At 53.1% G+C, this 22,249-nt stretch overlaps 1 protein-coding gene across 1 annotated transcript in view; it reads left to right on the forward strand.

The window, feature by feature from the left end:
• Window positions 1-22,249, forward strand: part of CRACR2A (calcium release activated channel regulator 2A) — a 107,793-nt gene that overhangs the window by 33,742 nt on the left and 51,802 nt on the right. Inside the window, exons 3-6 of the mRNA XM_082634791.1 lie at window positions 398-648; window positions 10,310-10,421; window positions 11,482-11,665; window positions 15,360-15,506. Coding sequence (XP_082490917.1) covers window positions 433-648; window positions 10,310-10,421; window positions 11,482-11,665; window positions 15,360-15,506 — 659 coding nt within the window. The 5' untranslated portion in view covers window positions 398-432. The remainder of the gene's footprint in view (window positions 1-397; window positions 649-10,309; window positions 10,422-11,481; window positions 11,666-15,359; window positions 15,507-22,249) is intronic.

Raw genomic sequence — 22,249 nt, forward strand, 5'->3', positions numbered from 1 at the left:
TGACTGAAATCCACCATTAGAGGGCGAGGAAATGGGAAAATGTATAGAGAGACCACGGTGTGGTGCCTGCCTCCAAGTAACCGCTCCAGAAATGGAAGCTGATCTATCAGCATCTGTGTTCTTGCCGTTGATTTAGGTCGGGAGAAATCCTCTGGCCTCCTCCTTTCAAGCTGGAAATGTCTGTTTTTCTTTCCCCCTTCTTCTCTGCTCTCTTTGATGGGCTGGCTGATCTGTTAATGATCAGGGCACATGTCCCCTTGTTCCGAGCTTGTGCTGATGAAGAGAGAAACAGGCACTGGTGAGCGGTCCTCTGCTTCCCTCCCATCCCCTCTCATCCTCTTCCAGCCTTCCTCCATCCCTACCACGCTCACTCCTCTCTCTCATCTTCCACCTTCAGGTTCTGAAAAGACTCGAAGAAATTGACAGATCTGGATGGCCACGCCCGACAGGAGAGTGGTCTCCAGACCCCGGGGACCTGGCTGGGGGCACCAGGGGAGCGGGGCCTGCCTGGGCTCCCTGGACAACCTGCCATGTGAGGGGACCCAGGAGCTGGCACCGGCACAGCTGGCCATGCTGAGGAAGGCACAGGAGTTCTTCCAGACCTGTGATGCCGAGGGCAAGGGCTTCATCACCAGGAAGGATATGCAGGTAAGAGGGTCCCGGGTTGCACCTGCCCACCTGGAATGCCACCTGGAATGCCACCTGGAATGCATGGGTCTCCCTTTCTTGGGCTGGGGCCTGCCCCACGGGAGGTGATGTCTTTAACAGAAAAGATGCCGTCAACTCTGTCCTGGAAGGAGGCATCGGCCTAAACTCTCCTGGGAGCTAGATCTCCTGGGTTCATTCTTTTTCTGGCCTTCACTTGGTGTCAGACTCGGGGGCTATTTTCTCTGAGTCAGTAACTCCCCAGAATTGTGGGAAATGGTGGCAGCAATATAAGAAACTTAAGTGAGACACGGAGAAGAACCTTCTGGAACAAAGGTGGAAAGGCACTGACTTGTTACTTTACAACACAGCTCTGAGCTGTGCCCAAGCCACTCCCATGAGGTGCCATGACTCTCAGTCAGCTCTGTCACAGTGTTACTGAACCAAACTTGGATCTGTTTGCCCATGCACAGTAAAGCCGATCTACTGACCCCAGATTGTGGTGAAAGAAAGGGCAGCGTTTATTGCAGGTGCCAAGCAAGGAGTCCGGGGCAGCTAGTGCTCAAAACACCTGAACTCCTTCAGACTTCCCTGGCGGTTCAGTGGTTAAGACTTCACCTTCCAGTGCAGGGGGTGCAGGTTTGATCCCTGGTTAGGGAGCTAAGATCCCACATGCCTCAGGGCCAAGAAACCAAAACATAAAGCAGAAGCGGTATTGTAACAAATTCAATTAAGACTTCAAAAATGGTCCAGAGTAAAAACAAAAAAAACAAAAAAAAACACCCGAACTCCTCAATGGTTTTCAGCAAATCATTTTTAAAGGCCAGTTGAGAGACGGGAGTCCCCGGGTATATGATCAGCTCGTGCACGGTTCTCTGGTTGGTGGTGGTATCAGGGCGGTGTCACAGGGGTTCACATGATCAATCCTTAGGCTCCAGGTGGCCTGGGGGCTGTGTGCTCGTGGTCATCAGGTAGTTAATGTCTTCTGTTTGGTGGTGGTTTCAGCATCTGTAAAACAACTCAGGAAATGTGCATCAGATACTATTATCTAGGCCCTCCAGAGAGGAGCTAAAGCAGAGGGTATGGGGAGGCGTCTGTCCCAAGAAGACCCCGTCAGGTCCTGCTTGGTTACAGCAGCACCAGCAAGCAGCCACAGGCAGTGTGGAAACAGCAGAGTGTGACCTGTTCCCAAACAACTTTATTTACCTACACTGAAATGTACATTGTATGTCATTTTCATGCGTCACCGAACATTATTCCTCTTTTGATACTGTTTTCAACCATTTAAAAATGTAAAAGCGATTCTTAGCTCTCTGGCTGTACAAAAACAGGCACTGGGTCCCACTTAGAGGGTGGGGCGTGGTTTGCCCACCCCTGGTCTGGTGCCTTCCCCGTGTCTTCCTTAAGTCTCTCATGCTGCAGTCATGATTTCACCCCGAGAATAAAGGAAGCGCGGGCTGCACTGGAGCTCTGACAGCATCTCTCCACACCGCCCTCTCATCACTCGTATGTCAGGGGCATTTTGGGGAGGGACACACAGCTGCACTAATGGGAAGAAGACCCGTGCTGGGAAGGTTTTCATTTTTAAGGCTGTTTTCTCAGAGTACACTGAAGTTGGGCCATGCGATGCAGGCCCTCGTTCGTATCCGTCCCACCTCCCCTCGCTGTGTGAGCCTCGCGGCCTGGAGGCTTGTGACCTGGATGGAGCACCGCAGGCCTTTCTCCCACCAGCCCCACGGGGTGGAATAGTCTGGCTTCTCCCAGACTCTCCCCCGTCCAGTAGGTGCTTCAGGATTTGAGGGGAAAGACCTGGGAACAGTGGTACCTTAGCCCACAAGTGAGCCTGGGCCTCTCTAGTTTTCAGCAATTGGCACCTGGTAAATTTCTGCCACCCATACTCATCCCCAAAGCCTCACCCCACCAAGAAGTCCAGCCTACGTGTGCTTTGAGAAAACCTTGACAACCCCAGCCTGGGAATTCATAGTTGTCTTTCACAGGCCTGTGGCCATGGTGCTTGTAGGAGTGGTTTTAATGGCATGTTTCATTTGTGCTTCTCCTTCTAGAAAGAAAGAAAAGGGAATTCTCTTTTATTGAGGGTCAACCATGGGTCATATGCACAGTGCAACTCAGCACTCTCACTGAATATACCCCCATTAACCTGCACCAAAGCCCACTCTTTAATGAAAGCCGGGAGAGGCACTGTGAGTCTAAACTGTAAAGTATCAATTGTTCAAGAAATCATTTGCGTCGGGCTCGGAATGAAGTCAGAAGCATCAGATCCCAGAGACACCACAGCAGCCTTGTTCCCTCTGGCCTCAGCCCTGGTCCAGACAGCAGGAGGAGGGCGGGGCATCCCACCAGCTAGTCTGCTGGGTGGGTCCGTGGCATTCAGCTCTGCTGGCTGCAGTTTCCTGAACTTTCTGCATGCCTGTGGACGGCGAAGCATTTGAAAAGTTCAGCTCTTCTAGCTGAGAGAATGATATCACAAGAGAACAAAATGCGTCATCGAAGGGCCGCCTCTCTGCCGCTTTCACGGTCCTGTCTGGAGGAGGATGGGCTGGAAGGAGATTGGGGAAGAAAGTCACCCTCTGGCTGTCCACCCTGGGTTCCCTGTGAGGCCCACGCGCCCTGGTTGGTTCTCCTGGCAGGACTGAGGACATCTGCCTGCGGCTGTCACCCCGGCACGTACCGCGGCGGCCGGTGGCTGGCCCCTGGGTCCTGGTCACCACCCCCTTTCTCACCCTCGGCTCCCAGCACGGCCTCTCGGGAGCTGGAGAAGAGCTCACAGCATGCACGCCCACCCAGATCCAGATGCCGGGAAAGGCCTGTTAAGGCGGAGAGTGGCTGGGGCGGGGTGGGGCGCCTGGGCAGGAGGGGCCGGCGGGGGAGGGGAGCTGGCACAAAACCCACACACAGTTGCCATCCTTTGAGGGAGGGGGAGGGGCAAGGCTGCTCCCCTGGTGCTCCCATTCTTCTTTCTCCTGAGTAACGGAAGAAATCCACCTGCAGGGGGTGAGACAGGCTCCCAGCCATCCGAGAGGTGGGGAAACCCAGGCATCCGAGAGGTGATCGGACAGCAGTGGCCGTGAGCTGCTGACACCCTGACAGAGCAGGACCACAGATGGAAAGGAGCAGGTCTCCAGGGCCGAGGCCAGGATGCAAGCCGTCCTGAGCTCCCGCTACGGGACGTGGGATGGATGATATTGACCTGTGAGCGCAGAGTTTAGGCAGGGGGTGGACGGTCTTTGGCTCCACCCGTGGTCCCCCAGACCTCACTGCCTCCTCCACAATGAACCCCTCTGTGTGTCCCATGGAGATCATTCCAGGCAGAACTGGGGTGAAGGTTGCTTTGCAGGGAGGGGTCCCCTAGAGAACCAGAGTCATGAGCCAGAGGGTCCCTAGTGAGAGGCAGAGGGACATGGGAGGACCAGGCTGGAGAGGGCATGAAGGGACCCCTCCAGCTGGGAGAGGGAGACGGGGACAGGTCGGGCAGGAGATCTCTGAAGACACCAGCAGCCTCATAAATCCTGGTTCCCTGATTTCTTAGAGGAGTGTAATGGTTATTACCAAGGCCAAGTACCCACCCTGCAACACTGCATGGAATTCCTGGATTAGCCAAACTGTAAAGAAGCATCTAGGACTTGGCCAGCCAGCCGAACCTGGCTCTCTCGCTGTTCCTGTGAGTGCCGTGAAATTGGAGCACAGCCGGGCTCTCTCCTTCTCATACCATCCGCGGCAGATTCCAAGTTACAACACGGACTTGGGAAGCTGCGACAAAGGCCTGCAAAGCCTCAAATACGCATGATCTGGCCTTTACAGGGGACGCTGGTTGACTCCTGATCTAGGTTAACAAAGAGACTCTTAAAGAATTTTGTGGTACATTTTGCCCTGAGTTTTAATCCTGAATCTGCCACTTACTAGCAATGGGAATTTGTGTAAGTCGCTTAAGCCCTCTAAGCTGTAGCCCCTCATCTGTGAATTATTTATAACTAATTCCCAGCGTTAGAAGAGAATCAGGCGCGTGTGTACATGCAAAGCACTTAGCCCTGAGCTGGGACCTGGAAATCTCTCCATAAATGCTCACTCTGTGTGTGTGTGTGTGTGTGTGCCATTGGGGGTGGGGGGACTTATACCCCGAGTCTTAACACAATTCCTAGTGTCCTCCACTCTAAATTGTGTTTCTAAATTGTGGTAAAATACACGTGACAAAATTCCCCATCTGAACCATTTTTAAGTGATATTTCAGTGCTTTTCAATACATTCACATTGTTGTGTAACCCTCACCAGAACTCTCCTTATTTTGCAAAATAGAAACTCTCTCCCCATTAAACACTAACTCCCCACCCCCCAGGACCACCATCCTACTTTCTGTCTCTATGGATATGGCTCCTCTGGGGACCTCGTATAAGTAGAGTCATACAGTATCCGTCCTTTGGTGACTGCCTTATTTCACTTAGCAAAATGTCTTCAAGATTCCACATGGTGGCACATGTCAGAATTTCCTCTCTTTTTAGGGCTGGATAAGATTCCATTTTATCTATTTATCACATTTTGTTTATCCATTTGGCCGTCGATGGGCACTTGGGTTGCCCCAAGTGCCCATCACGTTGCTATGGAGAGGAACGTACAAATGCTCTTTGAGTCCCTGCTTTCAGTTCTTTGGGGTATATACCCCAAAGTGGGATTGCTGGATCATATGGCAATTCTATTTTTAATATGTTGAGGGATCCCACACTGTTTCCGCAGTGGCTGCACTGTCATACTGGGAGGTCAAGTGCAAGTCATCTGTCTGCCTCAGAGATCAAGAAGGGGCATTTCTGTTGGAGAGGGTCCCTTCCATTCATCTCTAGCTGGTGCTGCTCTAGGTTGTGTCCAGTCTATGTGAGCGAGGGCAGTTTGGCTTCTTAGAGGACATTTGGCAATGTCTAGGGACATTCTTTTTTTTTTAAATTTATTTATTTTATTTATTTTATTTTTGGCTGCCTTGGGTCTTTGCTGCTTCATGAGGGGTTTCTCTAGTTGCGGAGAGTGGGGGCTACTCTTTCTTGCAGTGTGTGGGCTTCTCACTGTGGTGGCCTCTCTTGTTGCAGAGCACGGGCTCTAGGCGTGTGGGCTCTAGAGTGCAGGCTCAGTAGTTGTGGTGCACGGGCCCAGTTGCTCCACGGCATGTGGGATCTTCCCAGACCAGGGCTCAAACCCATGTCCCCTGCATCGGCAGGCGGATTCTCAACCACTGTGCCACCAGGGAAGCCCTAGGGACATTCTTGACTGGAATGACTGGAGAGGAAGAGGCTATGGGCATCTACTAAGTAATGTCCGGAGGTGCTGCTAAATGTCCCGTAAAGCACGGGAGAGCTCCTCCCCCACCTCCCTCTCCAACAAAGAATTCTTCATCCCGAGATGTCAATAGCACAGAGGTTGAGACTCCTGTCTGCACCCAGCCATCAGCATGAACCAAGCACATCAAGGCACCAGGCGGAATCAAGGTAGATCCCACCTCTGGACCTCACAGTCCCAGCCTGAAGATGTCTGGTGCGTCTGGGCTCTACCGCAGGGAAGAGAGTGGTTGGTGCTGGGAGAAGGGTCTGAACAGGAGGCTTTGGGAGCCTGGAAAGAGGGAGAGATTAATCTGGCTGTAAAGGTAGATCTCCTGGTTTTCTCTTTAATGAGCATTCCCCTTAGATGCATTTGAAGCTGTGCAACCCTTGGCTTTAAGCTGCACGAGGCATGTTGCGGGCTGGTGACCAGGAAGGTAGAGGGTCCGGCTGGGCTGTAGCGGGAGACAGCGTTTTCCCCTGGCTCTGGGAGCCTGTGCCCTCAGCATGGCTCCTGCAGGACTGTTTCCTGTTCCACGCCCCAGTTTATAAGACCTCGCCGAGCACCCCTGGGTGGGGGACGGGGGCTGGTCAGGATCTAGAGTGGATGGGGTCTAGACCAGTGCTCCGTGGACAGGAGTTCAGGACCACCTGCTAGCACTCGTAGTCACTCGTTTACTGATTCACTTGTTCAACAAGTATCTAAATACCGCCTGGTTGTCAGCATTGGGCTAGATCCTGGGGCCATGACAGTGAACAAAAATGAACGGGGTCCCTGTTCCCAGAGCTTCCAGGCCACTGAAGGAGCAGACATTCATCCACTAATCACATCCATCAGTATGTAAAGTACAAAGTGAGGTGAGACTTATGAACGAAAGAAATGTGTTTGGGGGGGTCTGGATCGCTGGTCTAAGCCGGGGGCTGCAGAGGCTTCCTGAGGAAGTGATGCAGGAATTCAGAGTTCAGAGGAAGCAGGAATTTAGAGTGAACTGGAAGGCAGCGGAGGGAGGCCACGGTTGGAGGGAGTGTGGAATCGTGAAGAGCCACTGGTTGGGCCGTGGGCAGAGTGAGGAGGGCGAGCTGGCCTTCTCCCCGACTCCCCCCCACCCATCTGCTCTTCCAGGTGGGAGTGGGAGACAGGATCCACCCGTGAAGCGGGATTCTGGAAGGCTGGCACGGCTGGTGCTGGCCGGGCAGACTTTTGGTGGCAGGGGTGGGATAGCAAGGAGAGAAAGGAATCAAGGATGCATGGATGCACGGAGAACCCTTAGCTGACAGCGGAAGCCCTGAAGGGGAAATTGCTTCTTTATCCCAGCCTGGCCTCCACTGTGACTTTAGGGAAATCTCAGAGCTTTGCAGGTTATCAGCACCGTGGAATGAATCATCACGTCCCTCTCCACCTGGCTTGGCTCCTTTAGTTAAAAATGTAGACAGTGCTAGGTACCCAGGGGACAAGAGCAGAATAAGTTTGTTTTACATGGCTCTGCAGGCCCAGAGAAGAAAGATAAGTAAGAGGTAATTATGGTTATTAAAACTAAAGGATTTTTCAGGTAGGGCCAATAAAGAGAGGTTGAGGCATCAGGCGTGTGCAGTTTGCAGAGAAGGCTGGAGAAGCCCTCGGTACTACTTTGGCAGGATGTGAAGAGGGAGGATGACTTGGAGAATGTCACATTGCCCTCCCCAGCTTCAGTGACAGCAAGAGGAGGAAGCCGGTTTGAGACAGAGGCAAGGAATAGGATTAGAGCATGGGAAGGACTCGGGGTCAGAAGTATTGTTGGATTCAGGGATGGTGCCTGAGGCAGGGTGTGACCTAGCTTTTCCTGGGTGATGCTAACAAGAGTAAGGGTGCCCACGTGTGGGTATCTTGGGCAAGAGGCAAGTTGAGGGTCCCACTGACTCTGCAATTCTTTTCAGCCCCTTTCTGGGTCCAGCACAGTGTGAGAGACCACATTTTAGAGATCACATTCAGGCGGAGGGTAGGGAAGGGGGCAGGATTATCCCAAGAAAAGGACTGGAATCTCGGGTTTTCACCCTACCTCCAGTGTGATGCCTTTAGCTTCAAATGGAGCTAATGAACTTCCTGCTTGCAAACTTGACTCCATCCTCACCCTGCATTCTCTGCCTTTGGCTTTGAGACAGCTGGTTTATGGATTGTTGATAAGACAGAGATTCTGCTGTTTGTTCAGCAGATGCACTTCTGGAATCCTTGCACACACTCTCACTTACCTTCCTTTTTAAAATCCTCATTCCTGTGTAACTCAGTGATTCTAAACGCCTCCCACATCATCCTGTCTCCCCACTCCCCCCACGTTGTCAACGCGGGTCTCTCACTGTTGGGGCCTCTCCCGTTGCGGAGCACAGGCTCCAGACGCGCAGGCTCAGTGGCCATGGCTCACGGGCCCAGCCGCTTCGCAACATGGGGGATCTTCCCGGACCGGGGCATGAACCCGCGTCCCCTGCATCGGCAGGCGGACTCTCAACCACTGCGCCACCAGGGAAGCCCCATCGTCTCTTTTAATGCAAGTACCTGCCAAATTAATCGTTATGGCTTATCAGCTAGAAAGGTGCCTGAGGGTCAAACCGAGTGTCTCGCAACTTACGTTATGGGCTTTCACACCTGCCAGCTCTCTTTGACTGTTCAGATGGGCATGTACCTTCCTTCCTGTGGCCCCGTGGTCCTTGTCTTCAGCCGTCAGTCACTTCCACAGTGGCAGTTTTGTGCAGTCATCCCTCGGGGAACTGGGAGGATGGGGGAGGGTCAGCTGGGCTGTAATGAACTCCCTTCGGGAGTCTTCATTGGGAGGTTTCGATTATTAGGGTAGAAGAGGGCACTTGCTTCAACGATGCAAACGTTGGCCGGGGGCCGCCGGTGCATCAGGCAGAGGCCAGAGGGAAGCATCCACAGCTCAGCCGCTTTGCTCCTCAGCCATCCCTGTCTGCCCTCCTCTCCCTGCGTGGTCAGGGGCAGCCCAGGACTCAGGTCCAGTGACCTCACACCCCATCTTGGCCAGTTCCCTTTTACAACACAAATACTCTTTTTTTTCTTAAGTTTTTTTTTTTTGATGTGGACCTTTTTAAAAGTCTTTATTGAATTTGTTACAATATTGCTTCTCTTTTATGTTTTGGTTTTTTTTGGCCACGAGGCATGTGGGATCTTAGCTCCCCAACCAGGGATCGAACCCTCACCCCCTGCATTGGAAGGCGAAGTCTTAACCACTGAACCGCCAGGGAAGTCCAACACAAATACTCTTAAGGCAGAGTGGCAGTTCATGTCTTTTCAGGAAGTAGTTGAGAGCCAGCAGGGAGTAGGAGTGGGGGGGTAGGCTGGTATGATGGGTGCGTGTCACCCAGTGGCCTTGTCCAGCTTCCCTTCAGAGCTAAAGGACCATAGTGTGTGTCCACAGAAACTGCAGCCCTGGGACATGAGGGGCCTCCATCAGGGAAGGCTTGTGAGAGTGTGACCCACACCTGCATGGCAACAGGGGGACAGGGGGAGGAGCTTGGGCAGAGCAGGTGAAACCAGAGGGAAACCTGGCTGTGCCATTCACTCACTGAGTGACCTTGGGGGGTCGGCGGCCTTGGCGGGGACCTTCTGCTCCCCCCTTTCTTTCTCTACCTCCCTCATACTTTTTTTTTTTTGCGGTGCGTGAACCTCTCACTGTTGTGGCCTCTCCCATTGCGGAGCACAGGCTCCGGATGCGCAGGCTCAGAGGCCATGGCTCACGGGCCCAGCCGCTCCACGGCATGTGGGATCTTCCCGGACCGGGGCACGAACCCGTGTCCCCTGCATCGGCAGGCGGACTCTCAACTGCTGCGCCACCAGGGAAGCCCTGTGCAATATTCTTTACATTCATTATCCCATTGACCTTGACCGCATCGTGTCGTGCAGGTATTATCCTAAACAGGATTCAGTCCCATGCAGTGCTGGTCCTTTACAGCTGTGAACAGTGCCAGCTTTGAAGTCAGACCTGGATTTGATCCTGGCCATGTCACTTACTGGCATGGACAGGTCATTTAACATCATGCTTCATCTATAAAACAGGGATAGTAATGCCCACTTCAAAGAATTGTCATGAGAATTAAATGCAAACATATATATAATAAATTATATATATATAGTAATAAATGTACACATATTTACTTATAAATCATCCCGCAAGCTGCCTACCACATGAGTAGGCAACTAAGAGATGGTGGATGTCCTAATATTCAGAGGAGGCAAAGGGTGGTGAAGCTTCAGGATCTGGCTTCTGGCTTTTGTCGGGGGGGCGGGCGGCAGAAGGCGCTGCCCACCTCGGCAGCCATCCGTGATGAGCAGTGTTAACCAGCGCGGTCTGGATTGTTTTCAGAGGCTGCATAAGGAGCTGCCCCTCAGCCTGGAGGACCTGGAGGATGTGTTTGATGCCCTGGATGCTGACGGCAATGGCTTTCTGACCCCAGCGGAGTTCACCACTGGATTTAGTAAGTTCTGGTGGATGCTGGGGCCCCAGGGTATGGGTTGGCCTAAAGCCATGTAAGGGGCATCCCTGCCCCACCAGCTCTGAGGGTCCATGAAGCACAAGCTTTCTTGCCTCCTGAAGTTTACAGACTGTGGGTCATCTAGTCTCTTTTCATGTGTCCACCTCCGCTGCTCACACCACTGCCCCCTCAGTGCCCACCACACTGTCACCGCCAGGTCCCCTCCTACTGGAAAATGGCAAGGAATGAGCAAAGAAGCTCTGGCAGAAAGCTCAGTTTAAGAGAGGGGGCTGAGATGGGATTTCCAGCCTGTCCGTTTCTGCCGAGATACCAGTGGACAACAGAGTGGGAGGCTTGTACGGCTCGTTTCAACCTGAGTGTGGCTGAGTCCTCCAGGTTGAGGGGCAACAGCTTTCAGAGGAATTTGTAAAGGGTTTGAATAGACCAGTCGTTCTCAAGGTGACCAGGAGGAAAAACAACTGAGATGCATGAACAAGATAAAAAAAAGAAAAACAGATACACCATCAGATCCAATACTGATCAGATATTGATTAGAACAAATATGGGTCAGATAAATCACCATACATCTGCCTCCTTCAAGGTGCCAGGTATTCGCTTGGAAGTATCTGATGCCTTTCCTGACCTTCAGGAATTTATAATTGACTTGTAAATGTGAAGCGCAGTGATGCTGGTGGCCAGGATGACCCAGAGCATAGGCAGGCAGGCTGCTCGAGTGCGATGGGGGAAAGGTCTTGTTTAGAGAAGAAATCAATGAAGAGATGATTCTAAGCCAGCCTTTAAAAGATTAAGAACCACAAAGGTGCCGTAGTACCTGCCATGCACTCTGCCTTTCCCAGATTCTAGCATCTCTGGCAGAATCTTATCCAAGTAGGAAAGACATAAAATCCAGAGCATGGCATCCAAGGATCTTTGCTACAGGGAGTCTGGCCTCCCCTTTTCTCCTCTCAGCTGGACCTCAATCGATTCCTGGCAACTGAGGAAGCAAAGGTCTTCCTGTGCGAGTGTTACCTAATCCAGATCCTTGTGCCCGTACATCCCCCAGGTCACTTCTTCTTCAGCCAGAATAAGCGAAGTGAGGAAGATACTGGTGAGCACCCGGCCCAGCTCCAGGAAGAGAAGGTGTATCAGACCAGAGGGGATGAGGATCTGGGTGACATGGACGAAGATGAGGAAGCCCAGTTCCAGATGCTGATGGACAGGCTTGGAGCCCAAAAGGTTTTGGAAGAGTAAGTGGCGACTCTGATCTGGGGGATGGAGCCCAGCCTAGGGGCAACCTTCCTATCTGTTCTGTCCAAACTTAATGCCTATTAAGCCCTCAGCCAAGCCCTGGGTCACTGCTTCCAGCTAGGCCACTGGCCCCATGCAGCCTGCCCTTGGCCATGACCTGTCTGCGTCAGGGTCTTGGGCTCTGCCTCTGCTTTTTACATTATTTTCACGGGAAACACTCCTATCCCCTGATCTCCCACACTCCTTCCTCACCCCCTGCTGTCCACAATCAGTACAGTCCTTGGCTTGGCCTTGCTCCCTGAGGGCGGCCTGCCCATCAGAGAGAGGGCTGTGCAAGGGTTGAAACCCTTGAGGGTTTCGGTACGTCCCGCCTAAGGCTTCCTGTCACAATCAGCTCACCAGCATCTCCACCGCCGCTGGGTCTCTGGGGCCGCAGTGCGTCCCACGTGCTGTGCTCCTGCCAAAGCCACCTTACACGGAAGCGTTTGCACGTCAGATCCCTGAGCCGAACCGAACCTGTTCTGGAAGCCGAGGTGGGAGGTGAACCTGTTTTTACCAGCTCATCACTTGGGTGATCAGTAACTCAGCTGAAAATTTTAGGTGGCTGCAACTTCAAACCAAACGTAATACCCCCATTTTTTTTCTTTTTTGTAAAAAGTGTTTTGTAAGAAAGAGATGCATAGATGTAAACCCAGACCTTTGCCATGAAATGAAGTGAAGTCAAGTGATGTTGTAGCTAGTGGAAACCAGAGGGTCGCCCGAAAAACATGGAATAAGTTCTGCCCCTTTGCCATCACCTTTTGCCTTTTTGTGTTGGGGTCTCCAGGTCTTGGGTTGGGTGTGTGTTTCATGAGTGAGTGGGGAATAGCCTGATGGTTGGAGCTGATGTGTCTGGAGCTTGGGAAGAAGAAGACTGTGGAGGAAAATGATAAAGGGGAAGCAAGAGAGAGGGGCCTTCACACAACATGCAGGCCAAGAAAGTATGTGTAGCTCCCAGCATCTTTTAGGTTGTGGCAGAGTTGAGACAGGCTGGCAGAAGCCTGGGCAAGCCAGAGGGGACACTAGCTCCACTTCTCCAAGGACAAGAGGCCAGAGCCCAGTGACCATGCCCACGACCCCGTGAAGGCTCGTCCTGGAGGAGGGGGCAGGAGAGGGCAGTGTGGGCGAGCCAAGGGACTGTCATGAAAGAGAGGCGTCTCTCTGCCCACCCATCACTTCTAGGCCGCCACCTTCCTGCAGGGCTCTCAAATCAGAGCCCACCAGAGGTTTCTCTGAGGACGTCAGTCAAAGGCCCACGCAGGGCCGAGCCAACACGAGAGCTCCTGGAGAAGAGAAGGCTCTGGGGAAGGTTCCAAGAGTGGTCGATAAAAACCGACACACAGAAGATGGTGTCCGGCCACTGTCATCCTCCTTGAAGTTAAACAAGAAGGAAGTGGGCTTCTGCTGCAGCGTGAGGGAAAACGGTCCAGACTTTAGGACCCCAGATGAGGAAACAAAGGAGGCTGGAAAACTTCAGAGGTCTTTAAAGATCTCACCGACCGAGGTGGTTTGTGTACTGTTCTGGAAGCAGGGAGATGGATGGACTGACCACCCAGAACCCTTTCTCACCCTGCACCCCTGTATCCTTCCAAGAGAGCGGCCTTGGCTTTGTCCAAGAGTGGTAGACAGAACACCTGGGCTCCTGGCTTTTCTTGGTGCTTCGACTGGCTGAGTGATTTGGCAGCTAATCGGCCTTGGTTTATTTTTCATCCAGCGTTGAGAGACTTATCCCTTCTCCAGAAGTCTGGCAGGAGGTGATGTGGCCACGACTAGGATGTTCAGGTAGCTTTGGAAGAGCATCAGGTCGGTCTGCAAATCTCACTGGAGGCTCTCACCCTAATAGTTCTCTGTCAGGCTCCAGCAGGAACCCAGGGGATGGGAGCAGACAGACCTTGGCCAGCAAGGTGCATCTTGATTTTATAATGCATTTACCTTATGAGGGGCAACCTGCCACAGTGATGGGAAGTCATCGTGGTATCTCCCAAAGACCCTTTATCTCTGAACCCTTTGTGCAATCCCCATTGTATCTACAGCCCAATAGAGCGACAGCCACAGCATGTTCTGTATGGGGGAAAATGGAAATTAATCTGGGAAACAGGAGGCTCCTTACCTCCCCTTCTCTCATTTCCTAGATCTCTCATGTCATCCAGATCAGTGCTAGGTTTTCAACAAATAATAAATACTTGTTGGGTGGATGGATGGCAGGATGGATGGATGGATGGGAGGATGGATGGTGGATGGATGGATGGATGGATGGATGGTTGGTTGGATGGATGGGAGGGTGGATGGGTGGGTGGGTGGGTGGATGAATGGATGGATGGTTGGATGGATGGTGGATGGATGGATGGTTGAGTGGGTGGACGGATGGATGGGTGGATGGATGGATGGATGGTTGGATGGATGGGAGGATGAATGGTGGATGGATGGATGGTCTAGATGAGTTGGTGGATATTTGCATGGAATGGAGCAAGGGAAGGAAAGAGGGAAGGAGGGATGATTGGATAGATGATCAGATAACTGACCAGAAGCAGGTTCTCGGTGGGCCTCTTCTCTGCTGGGCGCAGAGAGTAACATTTACACCCCAGGCACATTACTAACATGGCACTATCAAGTATCACTTTTGAGTGAAATTTCTCAGATATAGTGCTTGTTACCCAGCACAAGGGATTTTATTCTTTATCCTGAGGGTCCCTAGTTGTAGCTACCTTCAGATCCAAGTGGTTTTAGAATTTAATGAAATCAGATGACCCTCTGGCTGTCTGTTTGATCACTGGCTGTAGACTCTTGAGTCTCTCCAGAGACAGAGCAGGTCCATGGGTGTGCCGCCGCCCGCCGCCCCCACCCCGTCACCTTGACCGTGACCCGTGTGTCTCCTCTGCTGACCGCCAGCGTGCCTGTTGGGGAGGGAGCGGTTCTCGGCACGCCACTCTGTGTCTGTGCCTCTCTGCCGGCCTCCGGCCCCCCGCCTCTCCTCCCGTCTCTCCGTGTGTGCACGCACATCTCTCAGGCTGGCTCCTTCCCTTACTCTCTCCTGTCATCACGCCCGCTGCCTCCAGGCCCCAGTGGGCTGCTGCATCTTCCCTTCCACTCCCTGCGGTGACAACTGCTTCCTGCCATCCATCAGATGCCACGTCCTTTGCTCTCAGCTGTGAGGCGCATCCTTCCTGGGGCGACAGGCTCGCTGCTTCAGCTCCACAGCGCCTGTCCTCACACGTGCTGGGCTCCTGTCCTCCCGCTGCCTCCTGGCATTTGGAGATGCTCCTGGCCCGCGGGTCTGTGTGCTCAGCACCGCCAGCTCATCGCAGGAGACAGAAAGCAAAGCTGTTGAGTGTGGCCATTAGGAAGCCAGCATGACTCCTGGCTTCATCACTTCCCAGCTGAGTGATCTGAGACCGCTCACCTCACCCCTCTTCGTCCGTCCCCTCCCCCGTAAACGGGGGTGTTAGCAGCACCTGCCTCACTGGAAGGTCAAGTGAGCAAACGTGCATAAAGCAGCCAGCATGCGGCAAGCACTCAATAAATGTCAGCCACTGCTGTTCCTGTACTGACGATGCTAATGATGTTCTAGCCATTGGTGTCACACCTGGGTCCTCCGTGTGTCCCGTGAAGCCTCATGTCCACGCTCCCACCCTAATGCTCCTTTTTCTCTCACAGTGAAAATGACGTCAAGCAACTCTGGCTGCAGCTGAAGAAGGATGAGCCTCACTTACTGTCCAACTTTGAGGATTTTCTGACCAGAATCTTCTCGCAGCTCCTAGAAGCCCACGAGGAGAAGAATGAGCTGGAGTGCGCCCTGAAAAAGTGGGTACCAGTCTCAGCCACCCTCTGTACAGACGCGTGCAAACCAGACACACCTCTTCTGTCTTATATTCAGTGATGCCGCCTTATGGCCATCCGCCAGAGCAGGGGGCCGGGCCTGTGGCTGTCCCTGGATATCTATTTCTAAGCCCTCGCTCACATTTATTAGGCCCTCACCATGTCCTAGGCACTATACTAAATTCCTACACAGCCCATATGGATATTTATCATTAGCCACAATTTACCGATGGGGAAATCGAGGCGCTGAAAGGGTAAGTACCACGCCCCCAGAACACACAGTGTATACGCGGCAGAGCCAGGACTCAGAGCAAGATGGTCTGGTGCCCGAGACCCATTAGAAACCACTGTGTCTGCCTCGGGGCAGTAAGGCCCCGGCCTATGGGACTTACCCCCATCTCTGGACCAGCCCCCGGCCCTCCTGCCCTCTCACTCCCGTCATGGTCTTAAGTTTCTCCTGCTGCCCTCTTGGCCCCGGGGTCTCTCCAGATATTTAGTGCTTTCTAGAACTCCTCCTGTACTGGAGGACGCCGCCCCAGGCAACGTGCTTGGGACCTGAAGAAGCTGCTTGGGGAACCAAGCCCGAGCTGGCCAGGCCCCAGGCGCCGCAGGTGCGGGCCGGCCAGGTGGGGGTCCCTTGGCCTGTGGGGACGAGTGTGCCAGCGGGGCGCTGTGTTTGTCCACACTCATCAACAAACATTACAACGAGGAGTTCGATTGTGTGACCCACAGGGTAACTCAGGACAGCTTACCGTCCTGAAGCCTCGACCAGAACGCAGGCTGGGTGGGGGGTGAGCTCGGGAGCACCCTGGGGAGGTCCTCCCCTGGCCCCTTGTCCCACCCGGAGACTTGCTCGTGTTCCACAGGAATCCTCAGCGATTCCAACAGAGACCACAAGAAAGCACACAAGCCCCTAATTTAGAGAGAGAGCACCACGTTTGCGGACAGCTGTCCACGCACCACCCTGAGCTCCCTTTCATCTCATGCCTTCTCCCCAGCAACTCTAAAATAACTTGCTGAGGCCCACTGGGTATACACAGGTCTGGAAGAGGACCTTTAGGACCCTGAATTCTGAGAAATCGTGGCCATGTGGTGCTGGAGGGAACGCGGTCGGGCTAGAGGAGTGTTCAGAGCATCCTGGGCAGAGGCTCCCAGGGCTGGGAGAGAGAGGGGTTGAGGGTATACGCTATAGAGCCTTTAGCTGAATAAGCTGTGAGTCAGAGCTGAATCCGAATCTTGGTTCTGCTGCTTACTAGCTGTGTGACTTAGGCCAAGTTACTTAACCTCTCTGAGTTGCAGCTTCCTTATGTGTAAGATAGGGACGGTAATACCCATCTCACAGACCTGTGAGGATTACATGTCAGCATTTAGAACAGTGTGGGCACTTAGTAAGTATTCGATGAGTGTTAAAATAATAACATTTATTACTATTTTAAATAAGTATGTCTGTGAGTCTTGGAGGATTTGCCTGGCTGAAGTGGAGAGTTGGAGGTGAAGTATAAAGATCCCTTTATCTGGGTTTCCTTGGTGGCGCAGTGGTTGAGAGTCCGCCTGCCAATGCAGGGGACGCGGGTTCGTGCCCCGGTCCGGGAAGATCCCACGTGCCGTGGAGCGGCTGGGCCCGTGAGCCATGGCCGCTGAGCCTGCGCGACCGGAGCCTGTGCTCCGCAACGGGAGAGGCCACAGCAGTGAGAGGCCCGTGTACCGCAAAAAAAAAAAAAAAAAAAAAAAAGAAGATCCCTTTATCCTTCTAGACAACACAGTGTAGAGCTTTGCTGTTGAAGTCTAGTCTATGGACCAGCAGCTTCGGAATCACCTGGAAGCTTCTCGGGAATGCAGAGCCTCAGGCCTCGCCCCAGGCCTCGCCCCAGGCCTACTGACTCTGTGTTTTGACAAGATGTCCAAGTGCCTCTTGTGTGGATGTGAGAAGCAGGCCCAGGGAATCAGGAGCTCCGGGTCAGAGTCGTGTGGCTCTCCAACCAGCTAGCTCTGTGGCCTTGCTCTGGTCTCCTGGCCTCTCTGAGCCTCGATTTTCCCACGTGTAAAATGAGGCTTATTTTCTGTCCCTCACCGCCCCCCTCTCTGAGTCCAGCACTGGTCACCCCAAAGAGCCACAGGGAAAGTCAGAGGCACCCCAGAGGGGATGGCTCCCTTGTTTCATAAGGAGATGAGGGCCACAATGGCTGCAGTGACCCAGCTCGGGACCCAGAATCTTACCTTCAGGGGCCCCTCTGCTGGCCTGCACCTCCGCAGGGAGAGACTTACCGCAGAGCCTCTTGGGCCATACATCCATCTCTAAGTGGCCTCCATTCGTGTTTTTGTTCCAATTTAGTGATGGTTAAAAAGTTCTTGAGCTGAAAGTCAAGGTCTCTCTCAGCTGCATGGTCGAAACTAGCTCAGCCAGGAGTTCCAGCCTTCTGTGCCCATCCTCCGTTCATATGCCTGCCAGCTACCCCTGCCCCAGGTCAGCTGACGGAGTCCACTCCAGCCCGGGGGCTCGGTGGGGGGCTCGGGGGTCACTGAGCTCTCTGGCAGTCCTTTTCCTAGAGACCTGTAGCGAGCAGAGCATGGCAACAGGAGACAGGAGCAAACTGAGGTCCTGCCCAGGCACTGCCACGGACCAGCCGTGTGACCTCAGGCAATGTGCTTTACTTCTCTGTGCATCTGTTTCCTTACCGGCAACATTCGAGAACGGGATTGGTGTTGTTCAAACTTTCTGACTGTGACTGGCCAGAAGACACGTGCTTGACTTTGCAGCTCCCACACACTTGTGTGTGTGAATAACTGAGACAAAAGTTTCATGAAATATGTTCACCCTCGTGATATGTGACGGGCTCTGAGGTTTTCTCTTAGAGTCTCTTGTGTTCTCTTCTCTTCTGTTAAAGAAAGAAAAAGGGTGTTCACATCTTGTTTCCGGGTTCTTCCTGGACCAGGGCATCCCTGAAGGTCCTTGCAGCTTAGAAGTCAAAGAAAAAACTGAAACCCCAATGGGATACAGAATAGTTAGATAGGAGGTTTTACAAATGGCTTAGCATGAGACTAAGTGATTCTGGGACATCTAGGAGGCGAGTTTGGGGGTTTGGGCTTGTTTGCAGGAGGGGCACACTCTGGCTGGTGAAGGGAGAGGGAGGAAGGTCTGGGGAATCGTTTGACTCGGGCTGCAGTCTGGGGAACCCTGACTGTCAAAGCATCTCCCAGGCTCCGCCACGAGCAGGCTGTTCAGTCCAGGGGCTGACACGTCACTCCATCTGGGAAATGAGCGCTTGTCCCAGAGAGGGCGACGAGACTTGACTGCTGTGCGCAGCCCAGGGCTGGGCACCAGGGTACAGTCGTGTGTGACTAGTAGCTGGCCTGTAACGGGCACTTGTTCTGTGCCAGGCTGAGCTGAGCCAGCGGAACACAGCGTCCCCGTCTTTGAGGAGTTTACGATCACACCAGTGAAGCAGGGCTGTAAACATTTTGCCGCACAGCCGACCAGGAACCCCCGCGCTGTTGAAACACCTGACGGCGTGGCCACTGGCAGCAGTGGCCTCAGCTGCCTCCCCCTTTTCCGAACCGCACACCTCGTTTCTGTGTCCCACGGGGCCCAGAGACTTGCGACCGACCTGGGGGGCGTCCTGGTCCCAGGTCCCCAGCCTAGCCGTGTCCCTCAGGGTTACAGTTTCACTGCAGTGAGTGAGAAAGGCCCCCTACAGCATCCTCCAGGGTCACCTCCAGCCTCTAGGAGGGAGGAGGATGCAGCGGGGGCAGTGCTTGGGCTTGACATCTTGAAGCTGATGTCCAGAGGCCCAGGCTCTAGGGCAGTGTCAGAAGCAACTCCAGGCCTTTCCTCCTGGCCCTGGATTTTATTTTCTGACCCTGCATGTCGGGAGCAGTGGAAAGAAGCAAGCCTGGGGGCCTTCAAACTCCCACCCTCTTGCCTTTGGGGCAGAAGTTGAGAAAACCTCAGATCTGAGTTAGACTCTGGGTTCAGTGTTTGACGCTGGTGTGTGTCCACCGAGAAGCAGCCACGGCCCGGCGGGGTGAGGTGGGGGCCAGGTGGAATGCAGGACCCTGGGCTGGTGCCCAGCTCGTCTGCGGCACCTCCAGAGTGGACTGCATTCCCTCCACTTCCCTCGGAGGAGGAGGAGGGGGTCAGATTGCAACCTAGCCACTTTTCTGTGTGCACCATGCAGAGGCTTGGCGAACCTTACATTTTACCATGGGAGACGTGGTTTGATGTGAGGAGGAACTTCTGGCCGTCAGAGCTACGAATTCCTTTGCCGCTGAAAGCACGCTGCCCAATTATGTTGATCTGGAAAAAAAAAAATTGAGCTCTCCAGGTGTAGAACGATGCTGCCTGGAGGAAGCAGGAACTTCAGACCGTTCACCAGTAGCGGATGCTGGGGCCCTACTCCAGGAGGGGCCCGTTGCCTTGGTCTGGGGCGAGGGCCCCACATCTGCACGTATAAAATACCCCGAGGGATTCTGACCTTGGACCCGAGTTGGAATCTGCCAGAGGAGTTGCCCTGGTTGAGTTCCTTACCAAGATCTACCCCGGAGGATGGGGGTAAGAATGGATTCGGCTGTGTCTGGGGAGTGCTTTGAGCTCTTTGAAGAAAAGTGCTTTCGAGATCCAAGGCAGCCCTCTCTCAGTCTTCGGCAGCCCAGTAGCCTGTTCTGCATCCACGGTGGACCACCCTTGGCCTTGACACGTTTTGCGACGCTCCCCACACCCTCACTGGCATCAGTCACTCCTCTGCACTGTCTTTCCTCTCCAAATGATTCAGGTCTCGGGCAGTGTCTCGGGAGCATGCGGGGTGGGGCTCTGGGAGGGCTTCACTTGCAGCTCCCACCCAGCCACTCTCCTGCTGCTTTCTGTCTAGACCCATTTTCCTCGGCTCGGCAAGGGTGTCCAGACCAGGAGGGAATGTGTCTCACAACCTGACAGGCAGCCCAACCGTGATCCCGGCACCTGACACAAGCCTGAGAACTGGTGTTCTGTGATGTGTGTGTGGGGGGCGGGGAGGTCATCATTTCCTTGGCCTTGCTTCCAGGTAGGGCAGCAATTAAAGCACCGTACGTATGGCAGGTGGCCCTTACGTACCACTTGTGACGAGCCTTAGCTGTGTGGTTCTGAATGTTAGCTTGTTTCAGAATGACCGGGGACTCTCGATTAAAGAGTATATTCCCAGGTCCCTCCTCCAGGGGGTCTAAATCAGTGTGTTTTGGGGGCAGGGGACCCAGCAATGTGCATCTTAGCACACGTTCCCCAGGGGTTCTGATGTTGGCAGACCCCAGACCCCACTGAGAAATGCTGCTCTAGCCTGTTTTTCCAGAAGGTACCAGCCTGCAAAAGGCACGCCCAGGAGCCCTTCCAGTCTATAATTCCACTCCTGTTCTCAGAGCGGAGGGGAGTTCTTGGGGAGGGCTCTAGGCCACAAGGCCACAGCTTAGTCACGCACGTGTCTTTTTATTGGTATATTATTATCGGAGGCAGAAGCACATTGTTAACTTGGCCCTGAGAGCCGATGGAAAGGTGAGGTCGATTTGTGCTCTGTGTGCATCGCGGGCATAATCTGTAAACCTGACTGATGAGAAATGGTTTGCTTTATCGGATGGGATAAAGCTGCAGAGTTGGTTTATACAAGGCAGCAGAATCTAATTAGGGAGAAACCATCCATCTTGAAAATCCAATTGGCGGTTTTACAGCCTTTGCAGAATTTTCTACAAACTCTTATGTTTGCCATTCATTCACCTCTACCCTAATCGTGTGGGGCTGTGTGCATGTGAGAGAGAGAGGGACAGACAGAGACAGAGAGGCATTAGAGAGACTGAGAGAGAATGATTTCAGGGGAACAAGGGAACCCTAAGTGGGTTTTTCTAGTAAGAGCCTCCCTTTGCAGCCGGAGACCGCAGTTGCGTGGGGAAGGCGGCAGGGGGCAGTGGTGAGTCTGAGTCCCTCACGACTGTTCTCATCCCTACGGCAAAACTGGCGGAGGTTGAACTTGCTTCCATTTTCTTCTCCGGCAAATAGCAGACTCATTGAGATGTTTCTGGCCCAGGGTCTTCACTCCGTGATCAGAGCCTGAGGGGCCGGGGTGGGGGGGGTGGGAGAACCGGGAAAGGGGGCAACCTCCAGACATTCGGCCCCATTCCTCACCCCAGGGCGTGCTCACTCCACAATTGACAGACCCCAGATGGAGTTTGGATGCTGACAATCCTAAATGCAGAGGTTTGGAGTTGTCAGGTTTTTTTTTTTTTCTTTCCTTCTTTTTCTTTTTTAAAAATTTTTATCGGAGTATAGCTGATTTACAATGTTGTGTTAGTTTCAGGTGTACAGCAAAGTGAATCAGTTATACATATACATATATCCCCTCTTTTTTAGATTCTTTTCCCATATAGGTCATTACACAGTATTAAGCAGAGTTCCCTGTGCTATCCAGTAGGTCCTTATTAGTTATCCATTTTATATATCGTAGTGTGTATATGTCAATCCCAGTCTCCCAATTTATCCCCCCCCCTTTCTCCCCCTGGAAACCATAAGTTTGTTTTCTACATCTGTAACTCTATTTCTGTTTTGTAAATAAGTTCTTTTGTATCTTTTTTTTTTTTTAGATTCCACCTATAAGCAATATCGTATGATATTTGTCTTAAAACTGAGGGTGGTGAGAGGGCAGTGTGGTACTGTAGATGCACATGGGGTGCGAGTCGAGGCCTGGATTCTTCCCCCACTCTGGCCCAGGGAA

This window comes from Mesoplodon mirus, assembly GCF_964341445.2.
Source record: "Mesoplodon mirus genome assembly, chromosome: 11".
Taxonomy (NCBI): Eukaryota; Metazoa; Chordata; class Mammalia; order Artiodactyla; family Ziphiidae; genus Mesoplodon; species Mesoplodon mirus.